Source organism: Ammospiza caudacuta, chromosome 1, assembly GCF_027887145.1.
Source record: "Ammospiza caudacuta isolate bAmmCau1 chromosome 1, bAmmCau1.pri, whole genome shotgun sequence".
NCBI classification, from domain to species: domain Eukaryota; kingdom Metazoa; phylum Chordata; class Aves; order Passeriformes; family Passerellidae; genus Ammospiza; species Ammospiza caudacuta.
In genome coordinates this window covers 98577084-98601268 of record NC_080593.1, presented here as the reverse complement: position 1 = coordinate 98601268, position 24185 = coordinate 98577084, and the positions used below count along the sequence as shown (strand labels likewise).

The window sequence follows — 24185 nt, the reverse complement described above, 5'->3', positions numbered from 1 at the left end:
AGTTTTCCAAATATGTGTCGGATTTTGGCAGCAGAAACATGAGCAAAAATGGAAAAGGCTATTGGGTAATGTGAGATGTGTAAATAATTTTCTTTTCCCTGCGCTGGGTGGAGATGTTAGGTGGTAGGGATTTATATATGTCTCCTCCCTTTATAAACACACCTAAATGCATTATTAGGGGAAAAAAATCTTAATGGAAACCAATTAAAAGTAGAGAGCAAGATAAACCTACTCATTCTTGAGAATGATGTGATTGATGTTCTAATATTTCTACCACAGGAGCTACATCAACTTGTGATAGTCTAAGTAGGTGATTCACAAGTTAAGTGCAGCAGGACAGCAAGTATTTAAAAACACTTCCTAGAAAAACACAGCAGCAATTAAGCCAACCTGGCTTTCAGTCAATACACTGGCTTTAATTACACCTTTCAAGATACTGCTTTTAAATAGCTGCTATTTTAGATAGGGATACAGATGAAATAATGCTTGTTTTTCCTGTGCATAATATTTACAAGTAATTCACATTGTAGGTATTGAAACAATTTTTCTGGGTTTCAAAATATTGACATGTACACATGGTCTTCACAAGACTCTAGCATTATTGTGCCAAAATTGGAATGTTGAAAATCAGCATTTTGTAAATGTGCTGGTCTTAAACTGGCAATCCTGCAGTCTCTTCTGCATGCATAAGTAAAGCTCCTTCTTTTCTAGAGGAGGACTTAATGACAATGCCAAAGACTTTTAAGTGAAATAATAGTCTTCCAGTTCTGGAAAGTGATATGGCTCTGTAACAAATATGTATCTGCTCTGGTACTTACTAATCTTGATTCTGTGCAGTTTAAAAGTTACTATTTTTATTTCAAATTCTGAGGAAAATGAAACTATTTTTCAATTAAGAATGAAAAATAAATATTTTGAAGGGGGAGAGGGTAAGAGTTTGTCATTCATTCTCTTCATATATTTTCTATGTATTTTATTCTCAATTTAAATTAGTCTTCTTCAAAAGTATTTATAATAAACAAACTAAACCATTTTCTTAAAAATCTGTCCCAAAGAGTAGGTTTTTGATATTCTTTCTCCCTTCAGAAAGATATATGTATCTGATGGAATTAAATCCAAAATTATTTTAGAATACATGAAAGTTGGAGCCCAGCTGTATTGCCTGGAGTTTTTATTCCAACTGCAGTTAAATTCAAAGGAAAATTTGTTTTTCTTTATTTGGAGCTGAAACAGACCCACAGTTTCACTTTCAATAAGTATATGGAAATCAATATGCTGTAATGTAGTTTATGCTGTTTTTCAGTTTCCATCTGCTGCCTTCCATTGCATCTTTTTGTGAGTGACAGCATAATAATTGCTGTACCAATTAATGCCCTTCCAATCCAACTGCATCATTACTGCAAAATAAATGTTTTGCTTTGTAGCAGTTTGTCCTGCTATGAAACTTTGCTTTAGTTATTCCAATCATCTAAGAGCAGAAAAGGAAAAGCTGCTTTGTCATCAGTAGCTCAATAGAAGACACTGTATATTCAATACAGAGACTTGGCAGAATTTTAACCAGTATCATTTTATAAATAGGATAGCAGCAATCATTTATTTTCTGCCTTAAATGAAAGTATCCTTTTTGATGCAATAATAGCCACTTAACTGATTTGAGACCGAAGTAGAGGGGTTTTTTGGAGAAATTTTCTTCTTTATCCAGAATAAAATATGAAGTCTCTTTCTTTGCAACAAAAGCTCTTAGAGGATAAAAGCTTCCATCTGAAATAAGCAGCATAAAAATTTAATTCTTTTCAGTAAGAGTTTAATTTTCCCTAGTGGGATTTCAGTGCATAGCTACAGTGCCTTTCCCACTCTGTCCTGTGTCCTAACAAAAATGCTGCAAAGAATATCAGAGGCTGAAGCACTTTGAGACAAGCTTCCCCATTCAAACAATATCCTCAGTACAATCTCTGGGCCTCCTCTGGCATAAATAGGAGCTTTCACTGCTGTTGGGAAAGTCCTTGGAGAATACACATCTAGATTAAAGACTGGTACTAGTTTTGGGAACTTTTCTGGCTCAAGAGTTGCGTTTAGTCCAATGAGAATTGTGTGAGGAAAAAACACAGAGCTAACTCCTTCTTACTAATGTTTCATTCTTGAAACATCTGTTAGCTAATTGGGTTTTTTCCACCTTCTTGCGCTATCCTGTTTTGCAATGATAAAATCTCATCTGTCTCTGTTTCCCTGCTTCCCAGGGTGTTCTGTTTATTGTGAACAATAGAATTTTCCAATTAATATTTCTAAAAAGAAACAACTGCTTTACAATGGAGCAATTGATTCACTTTATTTATTCTTAGCTTGCACTGATTGATTCATAGAAATTTCTTTTGAGCACAGGTTTTTCTGTAGCATTTATAGAGACATCTATGGCAATTGCAGAAGTCTTAGAATCGTAAAGTCTCAGGGACTCCCAAATACAAAACAAAATACTACTAAAGATATCCAATTGGCTTTAATTTAATGACTTCAATTTTGTGCTCATAATCTTAGAAATGGAAATACAAAATTTTATTTTCAAAAACAAATTTATTACTCTTACTCAGAAAAATAGAAATGCATTAGAAGTACATCCTTTTGTTTGTAAAGTCATCTGTTCAGAGGTTAAGAAATCCCAGATGAAAGCTTGCTGTGCAGCTGCAAATGTCTTTATTTTTACCTAATGGCTATCTCATATAAAGTAATTAAAGGCTTGCAACAGAAGCTGAAACACAGGAGCCTCTGGTTCTATTAATTTTTAATCACTGTACTGCAGAAACATAAACTTAGATTAGATTAGATCTTGATGGGAGAAGATCAGTCATGGGGTTTCAAAAGTGCTCCTGCATCAGAGCTGTGAGCAGTCTGGTGGCCATGGTGGCACATTGCTCACGGGTCATCATTTGCCAAACAAACCATCTGGCAGGGAAACCAGCCTCAGAAAAAACCTGCCATCTCTTCCCTTGGCTGCTTGTTGCTGTTCCTCAGCTTTGCCAGCACAGAGATTTGTGGGGCTCTTGCAAAGCAGATGACCAAAGTGCTTCTGTCTGCAAAGCAGCTTTGCGGTGTCAATGGCTCAACTGAGGGACAGTGAGCAGCAGCGTCAGCACAGAGCAGAAAGGGAATGCTTTCAGCTGGTTTTCCACAGAAAGTGTAATGTTGAACCTTACCCACAGGCAGAGGGGAATTTTAACACAGGACTTGTACATCAGAGATGAGTGCTCTAGCCAATGAACATCAGATCAGAATCCCTTGAATTCTTGTATTTGAAAATAAAAGAGTGACCTTTATTTCATTTAGAAAAGAAAAATGGTTGGCACCTGCCTTCTGGTTAAGAATTTGAATTCTGAATCTAAAACAGAATCATCTCCCAATAAGCAGCAGTAAGGGAGCTTTTAAAGCTTATCCCTGGATCTCTTCACTTCTTTTTTTTTCCTTTTCATTTAGCTTAGTACTGCAAGTTTTTTCTCAGAAGTTGTGATCGATCTACTTATATGTACATCAGTCACTGCTGTTACTAGGAAACCATTGGGTTTTTCCTCCAAAGAATTGTTATAAATAAGCACCATGCCATGAAATAAGATCCTTGTGTATACTTCCTCTGCTTCCAACATAATTAAGATCAGGAAAAATCTAATTTAATGTAATTTAATGGGTTACATTAAATTTTCTTGATGGATCATTCATACCTAATTGCTTTGGACTGCAGCTTCATTGCATTCTATAATCCTGAGAGTAAATTTGAATAAAGGATGAAGCAGGCTGAATAATACTTATGTTTCCAAGGTCTTGTCCTGGAACAGAAAAAAACCCAACTTTTCCTCTGTAAGCCATGGGGGAAAAAACCTCTCCCAGCTCCATTGGTATGTTCAGGTCATAAAATCTGTGTGAATCAAATTCATCTTGTGCTGACTTCAGAAGAATTGCAGGGTAGAGTTAGTTTTGTGTTCTTAAAAGCAGCTGTGGTACCAAAGAGCTGCAAAATCCACAAACAGTATTCTTATTCTTCTTCTTCTCTCTTAACCTTTTAAGGCCCAAATGTGACTGAAGCAGGAAACTTAGAAAGCTGTGGAACTTTAATCCTTCACTGCAAAAACTTTACCTGTATCTTTGGTTTCAAAATCCTTACTGCTGACATAAATTGTAACTTTGGAGACACTGCAGTACCTAGGGCTCCATAAGACTGATCAGCTGTATGAACCTTAAAATAATATTGGAGAATGAAAATAAAAGGATCTATTATAATATAGAATTTCCAGTATGTGATATGCTGAATTTTAACAAAAAGCTTAAAAGTGCCCTAAATTTTGGAAATTTACTACTTAGCAGTCTTAAGTCAACTTGGAATCTTCTGGACTATTTTATTATTTTGCCACCATCATTTTCTTATTCATTTATTAAAGTATATTAATATAGCTAATTAGTTTTGGGGTTTTTTAAATATAATTTGAAAGTAAATATATTGCCTAGATCCATTCTTTCCAAACTCGTAACTTTTCCATTACCCGTAGCTCTCCCATTTCATTTGAGCCAATGTCCTCTATTTTTTTGCTATTATTTTCATAGATTGATGTCATACTGTTCAGCTTGAACCTCAACCAGACATCTTAGACCTCTTGGCTCTGTTAAATGTGCCTTAATCTTTTCAATCTGTCTGTCTCTCTTCTATTTCACTACATATCCTAGCAGTTAGGAGAGAAGAACTCTCCTCCTTAAACTCTTTGGCTACAGAATGGCAAAAACTAGCCCTGTTGTGACATTTAGCATCAACAAATTTTCCTTTACAGAACAGCAAGGGATGTGTTGGCTTTTGGAAATGAAAGACCTGAATTTAATTTCCTTTTTAACTCTCATAGATTCAAATTCATCTTCTGCATTCTAGGACATTGCCTAAATTCCGTGGCTAGAAATTAGTGTATTAGGGACACTCTTCATCGCTGCATTAAAGCTACACTATTGTATAAAAGTGTATACAATTATACAAGATACAGCAGATGATGCAAATAGGCCTGAGTTTAGGAACTCTGTGGTTAGTAAGTCTCTTTACTAAGTGCTCATTGTCACAGGGATTGTTTTATGCTCTTTGGATAAAATGCATTAAGAAAATGAAGGAAAGTTATACCTTGACATACTTTATTTATCTTTTTTAGCAGGAAAGAAACAAATTTTACATAGAAATCATGTGCCTGGTTTAGCAGCCTCTTATGACATTTAAAAGACATATAATTGTGCTTCTGGGTAAAGGGAAAGCAAGATCTTACATCCTGAGAAGGAAATGAGGCAGATTTGCAACAAAAAATTAAAATCTAGAATAATTCATCTTCTCATGTTTAGGTTTGCATTAGATTAAGAAATAAAGTGACAGTTATTGTGATGTAATCCCAAATAAAAGTAAAAAACTAATAAAGGCCTTATATAATATCATGATTGAAAGTTGGTTAAAGCAATAAAACCTTTAAGACTATTCACAAACATTATCAGCTACTGTGTAGCTCAGAGCTCAAAGTCACCATAAGCTTTAGTTCAGTTTGATGCAAAAGCTTCTTGAAGCAGAAAACATCTAAACCTTTCATCTCAGCCAAGTTTTGGTGGCCAATGTCAATTTAACCCCATGAATAAAGAAGAAAAATACACATAAAAAATTCATCCTTCTTGCTTGTGCTTTGAAACTGATTTTATGATCATTAACATGCCACTGGGAATTCAGATTCTGGTTTTACTGTCTTCAGTGTCACTAAGGTGTACCTTCTATTCTATTTTTCATTTACTTGGATTTTTTTCTCTCTTGGTCCCAGCATTGGTCTGATAGTATCATGTTCAGGGGGAGCCATGGAGTTTTTTCATGAAGAAGTCAGTAATGTGTTATGATCAAACTTTTCCAAATGCAAGTGAGGAAATGTTCTCCCAAGTCCGGTGAACATCATCCTTGGTTCCAGCACTACTGGGCCAGCTGCTAACTGTTCTGAAACGTGTCAGCATGAGCTGAATTCTTTAGTATTTGAGTCAATACCATTGCAGCTATTCTTTAATATCTCTGTGGTTGGCATAAAAATATGATTTTGCATTCTTACAGGTAATAAGTGTATTAAGATAGTTTTTAAAGCATTATGCAAAACCATTTTAAATCCAAGTTTCAATATACATTTCCAAAAGCAACAACAACAAAAAATTGCATGAAGATATGCATTTTGGAAATTTTATTTTTGTTACTTATTAAATTACAATTTCAAAAGGAAATATAAGTTATGAAAATAATCAGGTTACAGAATTGAGTCGTCAGGGTTACCTGAGTTTCATCACTGGCTTTTCACATGTGGTTTCCCATCTTGCTGATTAAAGCAATGGTTATATGAGATTCACAAGGCCATCTGGAAAAGAGCACATCCTGGCACATCCTCCTCCTAAACACTATTCTGCCATGTGCACCGTATCCCACTGCCAGTTCCTTTTGGAATTACAGTGGTGCTATGCATACCTGACAAACTGGCATCATGTTCAAAGGACAGTAAGTAAATGAAGTGGGATTTGTGGAACTAATCCCTTTGAAACCCCTGGCATTACCTTCATGGGAAGCGCTTCAGGTAAAAAAGATGTGCACTAGTTATTTCTGAGCCATAACTGACATCACTAAGACTTATTAAGTAGAAAATGCACAAATACGACACTGAAGTTTGAAATAGTAATGTTACAGGGCTTGCAAGGGTCTTCAGGGTGAAGAGAGAGGCGAGAATGTTGACCTCATGTTCAGAAGGCTTGATTTATTAGTCTACGATATATATTACATTATAACTATACTAAAAAGAATAGAGAGAAAGTTCTCAGAATCTTGCTAAGCTAAGAATAGAGAAAGAATGAATAACAAAGGAGCTCTCTCTGATTCTGCCCGAGAGAGCTCGGTCCGTGATTGGCCCTTAATTGTACACATCCAACCTGGGCCAATCACAGGTGCACCTGTTGCATTCCACAGCAGCAGATAGCCACTGTTTACATTCTTCTTCTGGGGCCTCAGCTTCCCAGAAGGGGAAAAATCCTAAAGAAAGGATTTTTATGAAAAGATGTCTGTGACATAGTAATTGTCACCCTAAATTATATCTGGGTTGGGTCTGGGGCCTTTTGCCTTGGCTGGGAATCTGTCAGCCACCTGTGCCCTTAGGCACAGGGAATACCCTCTTCTGCAGCCCCAAAAGGACCCAATGAAGCAACTCTGCTCTCCAGACACCGTGGGACAGTAGGAAGCTAATCCACTGGAGGTGAAAAGCTTCAAAGCCCACTTAGATCCTGTGTGTTCATGTCTCTCCCCGCTCCAGGTCACAGCCTCGGCTCAGCGAAGGTGTCCCGGGCGCAGACCTTTCCCAGCTACCCGTCGGAGCAGGCCGAGGAGCACCAGCAGCCGCTGTCGCTGGCCAGCAGCTACACCTTCAGCTACGGCTCGGGGCTGGTGCAATGACAGCCGGGGGCTGCACATGGACAGCTGAGCCTGGAGCCTCCCGCCAGGGCCGGGGCGCCGCCGGCCCCCTCTGCACCCGCCATTTGCCGTGAACACTGACGCCGAGCAGCTCCAGCCGGGGCGCCGCCGATGCGGGACCCTGGAGAGGCGGCTGCCCCGAAGCAGAGGCTAAGTCTTTATTTATTTATTTTGCCGTTCCTTTTGTCGATATGTTCAGAAAGGAGGGGGTTGGGGGGTTGGGGGGAGGGAGGAAGGGGGGACACGTCTGTGTTGTAAGAAAGTGGTGGAAACAAATGAAACTGTGTTGGTTGGTGTGAAGGTTTCTGCATGACCGGAGAAGGTCCCTTCTGGGGCTCCACTGCAATGGCACGTTTGACACTGGGGGCCTTCCTTCCCGCCCCCACCAGCAGGACAGCCTGTCTTCACCCACAACCTCTGTCGGTCCTTGCCACAGCCTGCAACTCCCGCTGGAGGCACTGAAATGTCACCTACTCAAGATGTGGCATCAGTGCTGTGAGGGTCACTCCAGATCCGAGTGGGTTCACTCACTGCCCTAGAGGGTGGTTGGGTGTTTTTTGAGCCAGGCATCCACAAATACTGGAGCAGCAGGCTGATATGTTTTGTTGGTAATAGGGTTTGGTGCATCAAGGTAAAGTTATTGCCTGGTCCAGCTCTAATCTTAAATTCCTGGGGCACAAATTCATCCCTTACACGTGCAATTTTCACCATGCCCCTAAGAGCTGTGAACATCCCTATCAGCAGCACAGTCTAGTCCTTAGAACTGCTGCAAAATACTCTTTTTCGCAAATTATTTAGGTAGCCATCCCTGCAAGCCTAACTTTAAAAAGCGGGAAAACTGTTCCTCAAACAAAAAAAGTGGGCACTTGCCCAGCTGGCAACTGCCCGTGCCACAGCTGGGCCAGACATGGTAGAGCTGAGCTCTGGTCTTGTCTTTCTGGTCAGCGTTACTTTGATTTTGTGTGTTTCCTTCTCAGATTTCTGTTCTAGATGCACATTGTATCTTGTATGATCATGTGTCAAGCATCTGTTTACTCTCAAAAGGAGGATGAGTACCTCTCAATGGAGATTTTCTGTCTTTGGAAGACGTCTTTAAAAAACGAACTGTAGTAGATGTTTGTAATCAGTAATGAGGGAATAAGTTGGAAGGCATACCTGTAGGTGGGGAATGAATTTTATCTATCCTGAACATTTAGATTTTTGTAACTTCTATCAAATATTTATGTAATTCTTGTGATGCCCTGGAATGTTTGAAATTGTGAGGAAAAAATTTTGCCCTCTTGTATGATCTGAGGAGCCTTGTGTTCTGTTCCCAGTGTGAAACTATTGCCATGATTACCAGAGGAATTCAGTTCATTGGTTGTTTCTCAGGACAGGTTGAGGAAATGTATCAAGGAGGAGACACATAGACTCTTTTCCAATGAAACAATCGGTTTTATGTACTATAATTTAATGGGAAAAGTGCTGTTGGGTTGTTTTATATATGCACATTATATATATATGTATTAAAAGGTATGGAAGAAATTTCTGCTTTTGATTAAACATTTACTGATACAGTATGGTCAGCTTTTCTCCAACCATTTTCCTGGCTAAGAGACCTTGCAGACTTACATCTTTCAGTGAACGGCTGCTGAATAAAAAAGTTTTGCGATCCACTTCAATGAAACAGTTCTACCCCACCACAATCACCTTTATTTGTTTTTTCTGTTTTTCCTTGTCTCATTCACTACCTCTTTTCCTTCTCACAGTGCTGCCATACTCAGGAATAGAATGGCTCCCTGCAGAGAGTATTTTGATGAGCTGAAATGAAAAACTGCTCTCCCACGCTGTCAGGGCACTGTACCTAGGGTGCTCTCAGAGCTGTACCCATCAAGGAAGCTTCATTCACACTTCCATTTAAGAAAAAGATTCAGTTGACATTTTGCTTAGGGAAATTTTCCAATTTGCAAACTTTAAATGTGAAATTTGACACAAAATGATGATGATGTAATTCTGTTACTCAGTGCAGCTTTGCCAAATATTTGCCTTTTGGGGAAATGGTCAATTATTTTTATTCCTTTGCAACTGGGATTCTTCCACTTGCCCTAAAATTAAATATATTTTCTTTGAAACTCCTTAAATTAAGTTTTCAATATGTTCTACAGTTTCAATGCATTTTTCAAGTCCAAGTAACTTTCTTCCTCATGACTTAAATACCAGTCATTCTATATAGCCCAAAAGTGGGGAAAAGGCAAAACAGGAGAATATGCTTTATAGTTCCAGTGTCCATATACTTTAATAACCTATCTAAATCCTCAGCCTAGTACTTAAACTAGAAACACTTTAACCTAGTACTTCAACTAGTATTTCTATAAAAAGCATAAGATCTATATAATGTTCTTTTTTACTGGGGAGCAGTTTCTGTCTGTGGCTTTGTCTTCTTATGCAGTACCTGAGTATTGTCAAGTTAATGAAAACGTAGATGCTATTTTCAAAGAAAACACACCAAGAAAGGGATGGAAGGGAGAATTATAGCAGTTTTGGCTATATATATGGCCATGTATGTGAATTTTACTAAATATTTTGCTTTCATTGCATAATGCAACAATCCTCTCAACTCACATTTATAAAATACCTGTGGGGTCTCATACAATACACAGAAAATTGAACAAAGCTGCAGAACACAACCAATCTATAGCAAATCTGACCTGTTGGGAACCTATTTCTTGTAGAGACCAAACACAAGCACACTAGGATTGGAAAATGAGGATGCAACTTTACAATGTACTGTAACACAGTCTAAGACAGCTGGTAACCTGAAGCACAAAAGTATTCAGAGCCAGTGGATGCTGCCACTAGTGCCACTCCAGAACAGCAGATGATATCACTGTAACACTGATGTATTCACACAGCTTCCACAAATGTTCCTCAGAAAAGCTCCACGAGAACCAGGCAGACACTGTCACAGCAGTGTGCCAGAAAATTCTGTTCTCATGGAATTGCTTTAATTCCTGGCACACGCCTGTTGATAACCTAAGCGATGGCCACTGAGACTACTTTGTACAGCTCCTAGTGCTTCCACCAGAAGGAAAACTCTCTTTTGGAACACGTGGTAGAGCTGCCTGCCTAGAGACTGCAGTGGCCTTTAAATAGACCCAGGACCCCATGGGACCCTGCTCGGCTTTCCTCCTGTGCAAGGCACACAGACTACTCCTGACCCCCGAGTTGCTCTCTGTTTTCAGCTAATGAGCTGTAAAGGGACGGAGGGCAACAAAATGTCTTCAGTGGTATCCAGGTACAGCTGGTACAAATGGAACAGCATTAGTACATGATAAAATAAAAGAAATAAAGCTTCTGCTTTTATTTCTGTTTCAGAGGATGTGATATGAAAATATAATTGTAACCATGATTTACATTTTTTTGAAATCACCCTTTGATAACAATATATTCACCCCTATGAACCAATAACACATGGCATTACTAAATATAGTTACTAATATATCTTTACTGTGAATATTATAGATTGATGCATGCTGGTACTTTTGATTTTGAAGTCACTTGGTGCAGAAAAGGTGAAATTGAAAGAGACTGCTAATAAATCATCAAATGGTGCTAAGGAACTTGAATAGTCCCATTTTTTTAAACAGCCACGTCATTATTTATAGTTTAAACTATCTGTGAGTACACTCCTTTGAAACAATTTCATCTGCCCATGTGAAAGAGAAAGGAGAATCTCTTGTAGCAGGGACTTTGCTATTTTACTGAGTAAATATTCAGACGTTACTTTTTGTGTCAGATACATGGTCACATGTATCAAGTTCTGTCTTTGGGAGGTTTTGCTGTGCTTGTTTTCTTCTTTTTTGGTTCCACAAAAGCTACAAGTAAAACTTGAAAATGTATTGACAAACCAAAGGAGTGTGTCGAGATATTGACAATAGCTGCTCTCTTTTGTTTTGTCAAAAGTCTACCGTGACATTTCGGTAAAATACTTCATTCCACAACACATGTATAGAAATCCTGTTGGGATGCAGAAAACTATAATCAAGTTTTGTTCTAAGTTAATAAGACTTTGCTGGAAGAAGGGTTGAAATTGAATGTCTGAGGGCAAAAGTGTTTTAAAGTGCTCTCTATAGCAATAATTTAAGTACAAAATACAGCCTTCAGGCACCCATTTATTTAGAAGTTGCTAAAGTGCAGGCGATCTGTGACGACCCTTACCTGCTTACGGCAAAGAGAAAAAAAGGTCAATCATTAATCATATCTATGTACTGCATTTATCAGAAAAGGAATTAACTTCATGCTTGCTCAGCTTTCCAGTCTAAAAGGCAATACTGTGAGGAGTAGGGTTTTTTGAGATATTTGATCTCTAGAACAGACAAAGACCATCAGCCTGCAGCATATAAACCTCTACCCAGACTTAGCTCACCAGCCACATGTGCTGGTTTTCATCTGGTAACCTAGAAACTGCAGGGTGGTTTTCCATTAGAAAATATAACTGTCTTGAATGGCTGTGCATTTTAGCATAAAATATAGAATTATTTACAAAATACTAAAAAGGAAGGAGTAATGAGTTCCGATTAATCTCTGCTTTAGTGTTTAATATCAGGGTATTTTGGCTCTTTTTTATACCTACTGCAAAGGAGTAAGTGTGGCTTTTATCCACATGTAGAATGGAGTGAACAGTGGAAAAAGTGTGAAAAGTTGATCTTTGATTACGAGAATAGATCCAATAGCACTGGAAAATTTCATTTTTCCATACATCATTCAAATACTTGTGACTCTGTCCAAACACACTTATTACACAACAGGATATACTAGAATTTTACAGTTTTAACCACAGAGAACTGGTCAAAATGCCTGCCTGTGTTTTGTAAGTAGAAGATAATGACTGTGCAACACCACTGTAGTGACACAATTTTAAAATCTAAGGGCTGGATATGTGAATTCTGCAGTTATAAAATCTTGCTCTACACGAAGTATGCAGGGTTCATTCTTGATATTATAAATAAATGCTTGTCACTTTTTATTTTAGATAAAAAGGTGAGGTATATTGGAAACAAGGATAAGCTTATGGTGGAATGGAAAAAACCTCAAAGAATATTGACTCCTTTGTTGTAACAAGAAGTTTCTCCCTGTTCAGGTCCTTAAAAGACAGTAAAAGGTGATGGGTGAAGGTCCTGTGTATTCAGCAATTATTTAAATTACATTGTGCTTAGAAACGTAAATATTAGTATCTGTTGGCAAAGTGGTGCTGTTGAAGAAAATGGAAGTTTCACTTTGCAAGGATTTTTACAAGCTTATGCAGCTCAACAGATTTTTACAGACACAATTAAAACACATATGAAAGTAACTGAGGTTTAAGTATTATTAAATATAATTAAAGCATTTGACAATGTCCATATTTTTATGAATATTGCTAGCTGTAATGGAGACAATATTTCCTTTTAAGTTGAATGCAAACTCAGAAAGTAATAGGTTCTCTAATAGGAAAAAGTTAATATCTTTAAACATCACGTTTAAAGTCCCAAAGAATTAATTTCATTGGGGTTTTTTGTTGCTTTGATGTAAAAATCTTCATGAGGTTCAACAGATTTACTACTTTCTCTTACAATCCTGAGATTGTCAAGTGCATTAATATATTTTACAGTAGATTTTTTCCAGTGAGAATATTTGACATGAATGAAGTTAATTTTTAATCAGCTGACACATTGTTTTCAATCTTTTTAAAAATTGTATGATAGCAAGTCAGAATGGGATAGAAAATAGCACAAAATTAATTGGCTGGTTTGGCAATTCCATACCAATAACCAAAATAAGGGTTTCAGTTAAACATTTACTCTCATCACTGCTCCAATACTTCAAACAGAATAAATGACATAAAATAAAATTTTCCTTGTGGATGTTAATTGTTGCATTTCCTGAGTTTCCATAGATGATCAGCTGTGGCAGGAGATATCCAGAACTGCTTTTTTGAAATTGCTCTGATTTGAGATGGTTGCAAGGAAAAACAGAAAATATATGAAAAAAAAATAGTGTTATGACTTCTTACTGAAGAATGTTACATACTAACCTTTTATTTCTTTGAAAATCATCACTATAAAAAGGTAGAGAAATTTGTGAAAGGAAGTGAAGAATGTGGTAAGAAACCAACAAAAATAAAACCAGATTCTGTAATCTTTAAAAAGATTAGGAGAAATTGGCAAACACGCACACAGCAGTGGGCCATGTTGAGCACAAAACTCTTCCCCATGGCATTCAATTTCTCCTTCATCAGGAGCTGGAAGCAATGTCCTGTGCTCAGTCTGATTCACAGCTCTACACTGCATTCTTCACAAAGCATGATGGGCTCATTTTCCCTAACCTGGCTGGAAGAACAGAGTACCAGTCTGCCTGACACCCATTATGCAATATAGAAAAAACCAGTATTTTGCACAATGCACTACCAATGTTATCACACAGCTTTGTGGAGCTCACTGCAGCCAGGTATTGTCAAAAGTATAATTTAGAATATTTCACAGCTCATTGAGTTCTGTGTGATCTGTGTGATATCTTCCTTTATGATCCACAAAAATACATACAGAGGTGCTCAACCTTTTTTCTTCTAATTTCAAAATGTTCTGACAGAGTTCTGTAGGAAGGTTCCTCCCATTCTAACATTGTTGGGTAAATTATAGACATTTCAAAGAAAATAATAAATGTCTGCTTAAGACAGTTTTATTTCAGAGGGAAAAAAGAGTAGTAAAAGAGATTAATTTTAATACATGCAAATATTTCTAACATACATTCCTCTTTTCAAATACACATATAGACATCAGCACAAACAGAGAAAAGTATTGAAGAAAAAAGAAAGATACTGTGCTTTTGTTTATATCTTAGTATGATAAGCTATTGATCACTTAAATAATTTTATAAAATTTACTGGTTAATGCTACAAATTAATTATTTAGTGTAACAATCTAATTGAATAAACTGTTAAGACAGGTGTTAAATACCCTTTAGAACCACTGAGATGCTTTTTTTGTAAAATTACAAAGTTGTCTTTTTAAGTAAGCATAAGGTTAGAAGAAATGTGTCAGCCATGGCTAGTAATTCATATTAATTATTTCATCTAACTATACAGGCTAAAAATTTGGATAGTGTAGAAATAATCTTCTGAAATGTGTGTTAGATAGCTTTGTACATTTCCTTTGGTATTTCTAGCTCAAACATTATATCCTAAGTTATATGTAGGGATATATGAGACTGTAGCACAGATAGTAAGGGAAATCTGCAGCTTTATTTATCAAGCCTTATCGGGGCCAAGAAATCAGTCAGAGCAGGGGCACTAGTCAGTCCTGAGGCATGGTGGCAGCCTGCCCCAGGAGTATCTGACACACAGCTGAGGCTATATCACAGTTCCTGAGACTCCCCTGATTTACAGGAAATGTAGGCAAACTCGTCACTCATTTATCCCATGGTTATCCAGATGCTTGTCTCTCTCATACTCTTCTCATGACTCTCAATGCACTGTAGTATTAGAAAAGACCAACAACATAAAAAAAGGTAGGGACAAAAGCAGAGACAAGGACCCTCTTGGTAGAAGAGTGTCCTCCCAAGCCCTGCAGGCTCTTCTTCATCCTAAAAATATGAGTTGTTTCTGTGTAGGAGCCCAGCTTCAGAGGGCAGGGGAGAGAGTGTGCTTACTTGTCTGATGCAGGCTGGGAGAGAACTGGGAAGGGTCTCCCATTTCCTGAGCGATTTGGCAGGAAGGATGCTGGATGAGCCAGCATTTCAGGTGGCAGTGAAAAGCCTGGTCCAGTTTAGTGTTTGGAAGACCACTGTGGGTGTGTGGCCTGGGGGTGGAGCCATTTGCCTGAGATACCAAAGGAGCAGTGCTCGCCCTGAGCCCACACTTGCCCTGACACCACAGCCCAGCCAGGCACAGCTGTGAAGGTGAGCCTTGTGCTACAGCCCAACAAGGTTCTCCAGGGATGGGTGTGTTTGGGAAATGTCTTTTATGTTGCCTTGCTTACACCTTGAACAATACAGTCTGAGAGCTTGGCAAACAGCTTCTACTCCTGGGGTCTGCAGCCTAAAAGAACATTTTAGCACCTATCTTGTAGACAGACGGGCTGGTTTTGGAAATAACCTTTAGTGTCAGACTTACAAAGCTGTTCAGAGGATTAACTCCTATTGAGCATCTCAGCTTTGAAGGAAATTGCACTAGGGAGTACTCACTGAGGCAGAGTTTCAGCTTCTGTAAATAAATACCATTGATTTGGGCTTTCACAGAGCTCTGTAACAGAGCATATTTAAAGGAGCATGGTGCACATAAGATTTAAAAGTAAATTTGAAAAACCAGAGTCCTGGTGCCCTGATATCTTTATGATTACAATAATAAAAATAATCATCCATTAAAAACGAAACACAAAAAAGCACACAAACAAACAAACAAAACAAAACAAACACCCCTAGAAATGAAACCAGTAGTGAGATCAATCATCTGAACAATCCTCTGAATATTAAATTTTTCCTTTTTCTGAGGTAAGGTTTCTTATGTGGAGCTGTCAGGAGTAAGCTAGCAAATGCTGGTAGCAGCTATACTTTACCTGTTCTGCCTGCTGTGTTTCCTTGGTCCTCTCCTCCTGTCCCCTAGTCCTGGGATAAGACCTGGAGCGGGGGCAGGTGGTTGAGTTGCACAGTATAGTTAGAACTTGCTATTTCTGACATTCTCCAAAACATTTAGGTGTGCCTAACAGAGGAGGAGGGTGGGAATTTAGGTCAGGTGGAGGTCATAAAGAAGGTTAATTGCTGAACTACCCTGCCAGAGGAGGGGGTGTCCAGCTTCTTGTGTTCCTTGGTGGGTCCAGCCCTTAGAACAGCCTGTTTCCTCACTGAATCACTGTTTTACCCCAACACTCACAGCCATGGGAGAGCAGAAGGAGCAGTGTCATGAACATATTACAGTCAGAGAAGTTCTTTAAGGTAAAGGAATCTGTCTGAAATGAATAAAGAAAATAACAGGTTCTAACTTTCACCTTCTTTCATAGACTGTGAGTTTCTTTTTGTCCTGTTGATTCAAACTCTGGTGACTGCCTTTTCTACATTGAGAAGTCTTTTTCAAAGAGATGTGAGTTTACACCCTTGAAAGACTTAGTTGTACTATTGATCATTGAATATTCTTTTGAACATTAAATTTAAACATTTCCCTTTCTGACCCAATGAAAAAGATTGGTTTTATTATTATGGAAAAGGTTTTACTTCTCTTTAATCTCATATATTCATTTTCAAGTCACACAGATGGTAGTTACCCTAGAATACCCTTCAAGGTATTCAAGACTCAGTTTTTTAATGACAAGATATTTTACTACATTTATTTCCTTTCAGCAAAGTTTCCAAGACCTTAAAAAACCCACAGAACTATTTTACAGTTTAGATGGTATGCTGAGCTGGTTGCTATCCATGGTTGTGTCATTTTGCTTCATTGATTCTTTTTTCTTCCCTCTTAACTATTTGAGCAAGTGATACAGCTTGAAATAGCACAGTAACTGTTCAACATAAAATTTCCAAATTACAGTTGATGGAGTTTATTCAAAAGAATTTTTTAAAATTCCAAAAGGAAAGGACAAATCTATGGGAAATATTGAAACTAAGCAGCAATAAACAATGGTTTGTTTACACTGGAAAGTCTATTTACATAATCCAAACAACAAATATTGGGTCCCAACCTACCAGACTCATAAAATATTTAAAGAGTTCTAATATTGCATTTCAAATTGAGTTTTTGGAAGTTTCTCTTTTGTGTAGCTTGCTAGTTTTTAAACCAATAAGAATATTGATAAGTTTGGGGTTGTTTTCTTTGTGGTTTTAATTTGTCACTTGTTCAGCTGCTGTTCACTGATATTACTATGGTACAAAAATAAAGCTGTTGTTTTGAGATTGTTTTTTGAAAAAAAATAACATATTGTTCTTATTATGCTATGTGTGATGTGATTTTCCCTGTGGATTATCCTACTGGTAGAACTAATATGTTTACAGAATTTGAATTAAAACAGATTACATACCTGCAAAGGAGTGCACTATAGATTTTGTTTTGTCTTCAAATCTCAAAAATAAGCAATTTTTTCAAAAAGACAAGCTGAAAGTACCAAGAGAGAAATGAAATAAGGGCAGTACCACAAATAATCAAAATAATCTGATATTCCAGATTTTTAACCTCAACCTCTCCCTTTTTTTTACCCTCAGTGAAGCAGGGATGTATTCTGATGGTCTCTAAAAGCAGTAAAACAATACCATCTTCTCAGCCTATGGATGTTTGTGTAATTCCAATTTGTCTCTCCAAATGAGACCTTCTGTGTAATCAAGTCCATTATTTTGTTATTTTTGGATTTTCATTATCAGGGGGACCATAAGAAATGACCCAATGCTACAAGGTTTCATCTGTAAGGCTGTGCACAACTTAGAATTATCTGCTATGACATTTGATAACTCAGGAAATAAACCAACTTGTTAGTAGTACAGTTCTGTGTATCCTCATCAATTTCACATTCAAGCATTTGTATATCTGAAAACCTTCAGCAAGAGAAATTTTAAAAAAAACGAACATCCATGGCAACGTGTCCTTGTTCAGGAGTACAGAAAACCAAAACAAGATGTTTTTAATGGTATATGACATTGTAAACAACTTAAGTTGAAAGGACACTTTAGTTTAGGACTTTAGATTTTCAGCTGAAGTGTAGGATAACCACATGATGCTATTATTGCTCAGATAGTGAAGAAAAGCCTTGTGTCCATGTTATTCTCAGAAGAAACTAGGTCCCTATTTTCCTGTGCACGTGAAGAAAGCTTTCCACTGGGGAAGGCTGTGCAAAATGCGCTTTTTGCTGTCAGGCTGTGATGCTCTTCCTAGCCAGCCAAGCAGAACCAGTACCTGATTTGTAGGAACCACTAACCTCTTTCAAAATAAAACCCAGATGAAAACGCCAAACACTGTATCCAGCAACATTTTTACATGTGCTTCAAGAGAAAAGTGGAATCAGCTATAGGTGAGCCAGGCACACAGTTTGCTGACATGATTATCAGCTGTCATGGTAACACCTTCATTTAATGGGATTCTGTCCTCAGTAATTCAGCAGATTTGTAAAAGGCCAAAAGATGCATAGATCCTAATTCTCAGGTCTGCCTTCTAGTTCTGTTTGTTTAAGGATTTATTTTTTTGTCTGTTTGTTCAATTTCTGTGTGATTTCTTTTGTAGGTTTCAGCAGAATATATACATATGCACACATACAACCGCATATGTATGTGTATTGTTTTGTAAATGTTCTCAGTCATGCTTTCTTCTGCTTTGCACCATTTGCTCATATACCTTCCATGTTCTCATTTATTTTTTGCGCAACTAAACCTTATAATAAATTATTAAATATAACCTGACAGTGACAGAGTCTTCCTGTTTTGTTTTCTTCTGGGCATGGGGGGGAATGAGGGGGTGAAGGTGTCGGGGAGGAGAGCAGGGGCTACGCTCCAATTGCATCCCCAAAAAGAAAACACTGAAATTGCTGTGGTGAGTGGCAAGAAGCCTGTAAAACCACAAAGCTGTCAGATACCAAGCTGCTGTTCATACTTTTAAATCTAGGTTCAAGGAGCCCTGATACGTTTGCTTTTGTCAGCTGAATAGCACTGTTTGCCCGGCAGCAAAATAACACCTCCTGTGTGGAAAATCATGGGTATTTATTATTCCATAGAGCTCTCAATTTGAGATGCAAAAACCATGAACATAGACAACATCAAACACATTTTCTTTCTCACCCTGTCGCATAGGCTTCTCATACACATAGATTTCTCAGAGCAAATTAACTTTATGTAAACATATGCAGCTCCATTCTGCATATTAGAGCTGTTCTACAATTGATCCTTAAGAGTCCACCTACTAGGAAAAAGTGTTTCTATTGCAGAAGGACAAATAGTCTCTAATCCTGCACATGAATTAAGGGATAGGGTAACTCTGCAGGCTGCAATACAACACCAGCACATCCAGGATCTCGTCACTGTCCTGCCGAAGCAGCTCAGGCCGTACCAGCACAGCCAGTTTGACCTTCCACTTCTCGCCAGCACAGAGAAAATAAAGTCTATTCTGTAAATAAAAGGCCTGTACTTTGATTGCTTCATTCTTAAGAAAGAACTTAATGATCTTTTCTTATGTTTGTGTGAGACATTTTTGCAGTTGACATAAATCTCCTCTGTCTGCCTGAGTGATGATTCTTCTCCTCTTCTTTCTCTGCTCTGTAAGCCATGAAAATTGGATCTTCCATAACTGTTAGAAGGAGGCTAGAAGAACATTAAAAGGAAGAAAAAGAAAAAAGAAAAAAAAAGAAAAAAAAAAAAGAAAAAAAAGTTGAAGGACTTCCCTCAAAGCAGCTACCGCTTTGAAAAAGCAGAAGAATTTTTCTTCAGATGCTGATTTATTATTAAGAAGTATGAAACCATCAATAAAAATGGGGTTTTGTCTTCTTGTTTTCTGTGAATATATTTCAGATCCAAGCCATATGAAAAAAGGAGTTGCAGCTTGAATATGCTTCCCAGCTGTCTCACATCTGGCCCCTGATAAAGCACCAGTGAAATTGCCCCTTCCCCTCACACACACTTCTCAGGTACTGACGCAGTCTCTCCTACACCCATCTTAAAACATGAATTATTCTGAAGCTATTGACTATGCTAAGAATAAGTCATTTCATTAAGACAACTAAATTTTACATACAGAACTGGTATGGAGGAAAGGTGGTTTCTGAAGGAAAAGAGCAGTCCTTAACCTATGGCCACTCTAGGAAGAACTTCATCCCAGGACAAACAGTGACCCAACAGTCAGAATGAGAGAAATCAGCTTTATCAGGACATATTGGCAGTGACATTGACAGTGACATTATCACTGGATCATACAGGAGTGAGATCTGAGAGGAGATAGGTGGAAAGGCAGAGTGTCACATCCACTGTGAAAATGGGGTCTCACATCCACCGTGAAACACTCACTTCCCTAAACACACCCCCAGTTAAGGGTGTGAAGGGACAAGATAAAAGCAGTGAAATTTCCACTTCTAAACTTTAGGACTTGAATAGGATTATTAAGGGGGGAAAAAAAAGACTCAGTGTTCCAAAACATAGACTGCTACACTACAATATACACACAAAAAAAAATGAGATGCACTAAAACATCTATCCTAAAGAATTGTAGTGAAGAGGAGCTGGAAAAAATATATAAGACAAAGAGCATCATACAATGTGATTTTTCGCCTTAGTTTTACAAATGATGACTTGAGGAAAAAAACAAAGACACAATTAATAAAAAGGCTATCAAAACAAAAGAGGTAATTTGTTAACAACATAGACCAGAGTAGTCTCTAAATGTAGTTGTAAAGCATTAAGGGGTATTCATCAAAAAATAATGAATAGCAGTAATCATATTTTAAAATCTTCAATTTTTCCTGTCTATATAGTTTAAGATTAGACTATAAGATTCAGGGGATATAAAGAATAGACACAGAAGAGAAAGAGCTTAATAAATACACAGGGCAAACCATGAGAAAGCTCCATCTCAACAGTTGACCTTACCCAGATCTGAGTACAATACTTTCGATAAAGCATCTGTGATCCTCCTCTTCTTTCTGAAGACATACATTTAGTCAGAAACATAGTGGAGGAAACTGCACCATACATGATAGTATAGTCTAAAATGTCTAATTCCAATATAATGCTGATGTTGCTTACTTTCCCACTGAAACCAATAAATACAATAAAATTCCAGGTAGGCTTGCAAGCTGCAACATGCATGAGATTAGCACTGTATCATAAAAGCCTGAAAAGCCCTTTGCTTTGGGGAAATCCTAATATGTAGCCCAAAATTCCAGCAGCATCATATATTGTGGTAGGGGAAGGAATACATCTTCTGCTCACTATTTTTTCCTTTGGAAGAAGAGAGATTCTTGATCAGACTACTAGAGATATTTGGCAGGGAATACAGCAAACTTAGATAGTGGTTTAAACCACTAATTTGTATCCAGCTGGAAATCTCGAGCATTAAATCAGAGGACAAAAAATGCTAGAAGATGTAGGAAACTTGAAGATATCACCTGTCTTCTGTACACAAAATAGGAATAACAATGCCTAGCTTGATGTTGTTCCTGACAAATCACTCTTAACATGTTGTTTCAGCTAATACCACAGTAAGCATTTAGGTGACAAAGGAACTTGAGTAAGCCATTTGTTTTCCCAATGTGAAAAAAGGAAAAAAACTCCAGTAAATGTCACTTTTTTAAAGGCTCTAGAAGTGATAGGTTTTTTTCAAGTTTAAAATATTGGTGAGAAAATTCAATTTTTTATGTATACCTTTTTTTTGCTGGTTCTGAGTGGGATAGCAGGATGAGCTGTTAACACATCCATCCTTACCTGCTTCAGTGTATTATGCAAATTGATTTGTTACTCACTTTTTTGTGATAAGCAGAGGTGATGCAGTAGATCAGTAGGAAATCTAACACCAAAACAGCAGCAGAAATCCTTTCAGCTAGGTAGGTAATAAACCATTTGTGATCCCAAGCTGCTAAAATATGATTTCAATAAATAGAATTGGTAATTTGTAAAAATATAAATCAGCATGAACTTTTTGTTACAAACTAACCTGAAAAATCAATGATTATATAAAGACATTATTCCATGACAGCTCATGCTCAATATTCAGACTTTACAGCAATTTCCTCATTTCTAAAATGCCTTTGTTATGCTGAAGCAGCTCTTAACAAAGTTGTGACTCAGATGACCAAAGGTGAGTGAACAAAGCACAGTGATATGAAAAAAAAAATAGCTATACTTTTTATAATCCTCTTCTGTTTCCTTCCCTCCCCAGTGAGAAAGCAGTTCATACATAAATTACTCAGTATATGGTTAGTGAAAGTTCTCAATCTACTTAAGACAATGTTCTGGCTAACACAAAGCTGTGAGGAGTGGCTGATATCCCAGAGGGTTGTCTGAAAGCTGCCCTACAGAAGGACCTCAGTGGGTTGGAGAGACTGGCAGAGAACTGTCTGGAATTCCATGAGGGCAAATGCAGGGTCCTGCACCTGGAGAGAAATAGCTCAACACACCAGTACAGGCTGGGGCTGATGTGCTGGAAAGCAACTCTGAGAGAAGGACATGGGGGTCCTGGGGGAGAGCAAGCTGTCCATGAGCCAGCAGTGCCCTTGTGGTCAACAAGTGTGATTTTTTGGCCAAGAAGGCCAATGGGGTCCTGGGGTGCACTAGGAAGAGCATTCCAGCAGGTCGAGGAAGTGATCCCACCCCTCTACTCAGCCCTAGTGAGGCCACATTTGTAGTGCTATGTCCAGCTCTGGGCTCCTCAGTGAAAGAGAGACATGGAGCTCCTGGTGTGGGTCCAGCACAGGGCAACAAAGGAGATCAAGGGGCTGGAGAGTCCCTTTTATGAGGAAAGGCTGGGGAAGCTGGGCCTGTTCAGCCTCGAGAAGAGATGACTGAGAGGAGACATCATCAACGTCATGGAATCACACAATCAGCTAGGTTGGGAAAAGCCTTTGAGATCATCAAGTCCAACCTGTAAGTATCTGAAGGGAGGGTGCCAAGAAGATTAATGAATCCAGGCTTTTCTCAGTGGTGTTAAGCAATAGAACAAGAGGCAATAGGCAGAAACTTATGCACAGAAAGATCCACCTGAATATGAGGAAGAACTTATTTACTGTGTGGGTGCCCAAACACTGGGACAGATTGCTCAGAGAGGCTGTGGAGTCTCCCTCACTGGAGTATTCACAGTCCTGTGCCATGTGCTCCAGGATGACCCTGCTTGAGTGGGGAGGTTGAACCAGTTGACCCACTGTGGTTTCTTCCAACTCAGCCCTGTGGTTCTGTGATTGTATAGGCTGTCCCATAGAAGACACCAAAAAATCATTCAGTATTTCCAGGGGCAGCAAGTTATTTTTCAGAGTATCAGGAAGATCATCTCAATGCTCAAGAGATTTTCTGTTCAATACTGCATGCAATGGTATCAGTTATTTTCTGTTCCAATTAAAAAAAAAAAAAATCTGTTTTTAACAAAAAAATTTCACAAAAATTTCTCCTGTTATCATCCACCTTTTTTTAATCACCTGGTATTGTACCTGCCTTGATGACAGGTATCAGGAAACCTGCCCCATTTGTCCTAGCCCAAGTAAAAAGGCTTTCTTTGAAAACTGCAACCTAGGCAGGAAAAGTTAAACTTATAGTAACTGTGCTTGAAATGCATTGATTTCTTTGGAATGGAGTCATATCTTCAAATGAAACTAAATAACAACCTGTAATAACTAAAAGTAGAGACAGACAAGAAAATGGCTTCGAGGTATAAGCCGATTTATTCTTATAGTGCTCAAGTCTGTGGTGAGGTAATACTTATTTTTTAGGTGAAAAGCATTGGAGAAAAGAACAGAGGTAATATTATCAAAGTCACACAGGTAATCCACAGCTCAAACTCTCAGCTGTTCATTGGTGAGTAGGAGCTAACATCTCTCTTTATGTTCTGCTCACTCTACAATTAAACCACAGCTACCCCGAAGTGCTTCCATTGGGGTAGACAAGTTGTGTGCTTAGTTCACAGGCAAAGGAAAGCAATCAGTGCCACTAATGACAGTAATCCCAGCCAACCAGCTGCTGAGCCATCACCAGATGGCTTTCCTCTCAGGGATCAAATAGGTTCACATCTTCTTATCTGGCTGTC

The 24185-nt window shown here is 38.1% G+C and overlaps 2 protein-coding genes across 2 annotated transcripts in view; one reads left to right on the top strand and one right to left on the bottom strand.

Annotated features, from left to right (window-relative positions):
• Positions 1–7465, top strand: part of DOK6 (docking protein 6) — a 241688-nt gene extending 234223 nt beyond the window's left edge. Inside the window, exon 8 of the mRNA XM_058815279.1 lies at positions 7326–7465. Within this exon, the coding sequence (XP_058671262.1) occupies positions 7326–7465 (140 nt within the window). The remainder of the gene's footprint in view (positions 1–7325) is intronic.
• A 10448-nt stretch (positions 7466–17913) lies between these two features.
• The window catches only part of CD226 (CD226 molecule), a 35745-nt gene continuing 29473 nt past the window's right edge, over positions 17914–24185 (bottom strand). Inside the window, 3 exon segments of the mRNA XM_058804729.1 lie at positions 17914–18013; positions 19593–19765; positions 21916–22028. Of these exon segments, the coding sequence (XP_058660712.1) occupies positions 17914–18013; positions 19593–19765; positions 21916–22028 (386 nt within the window).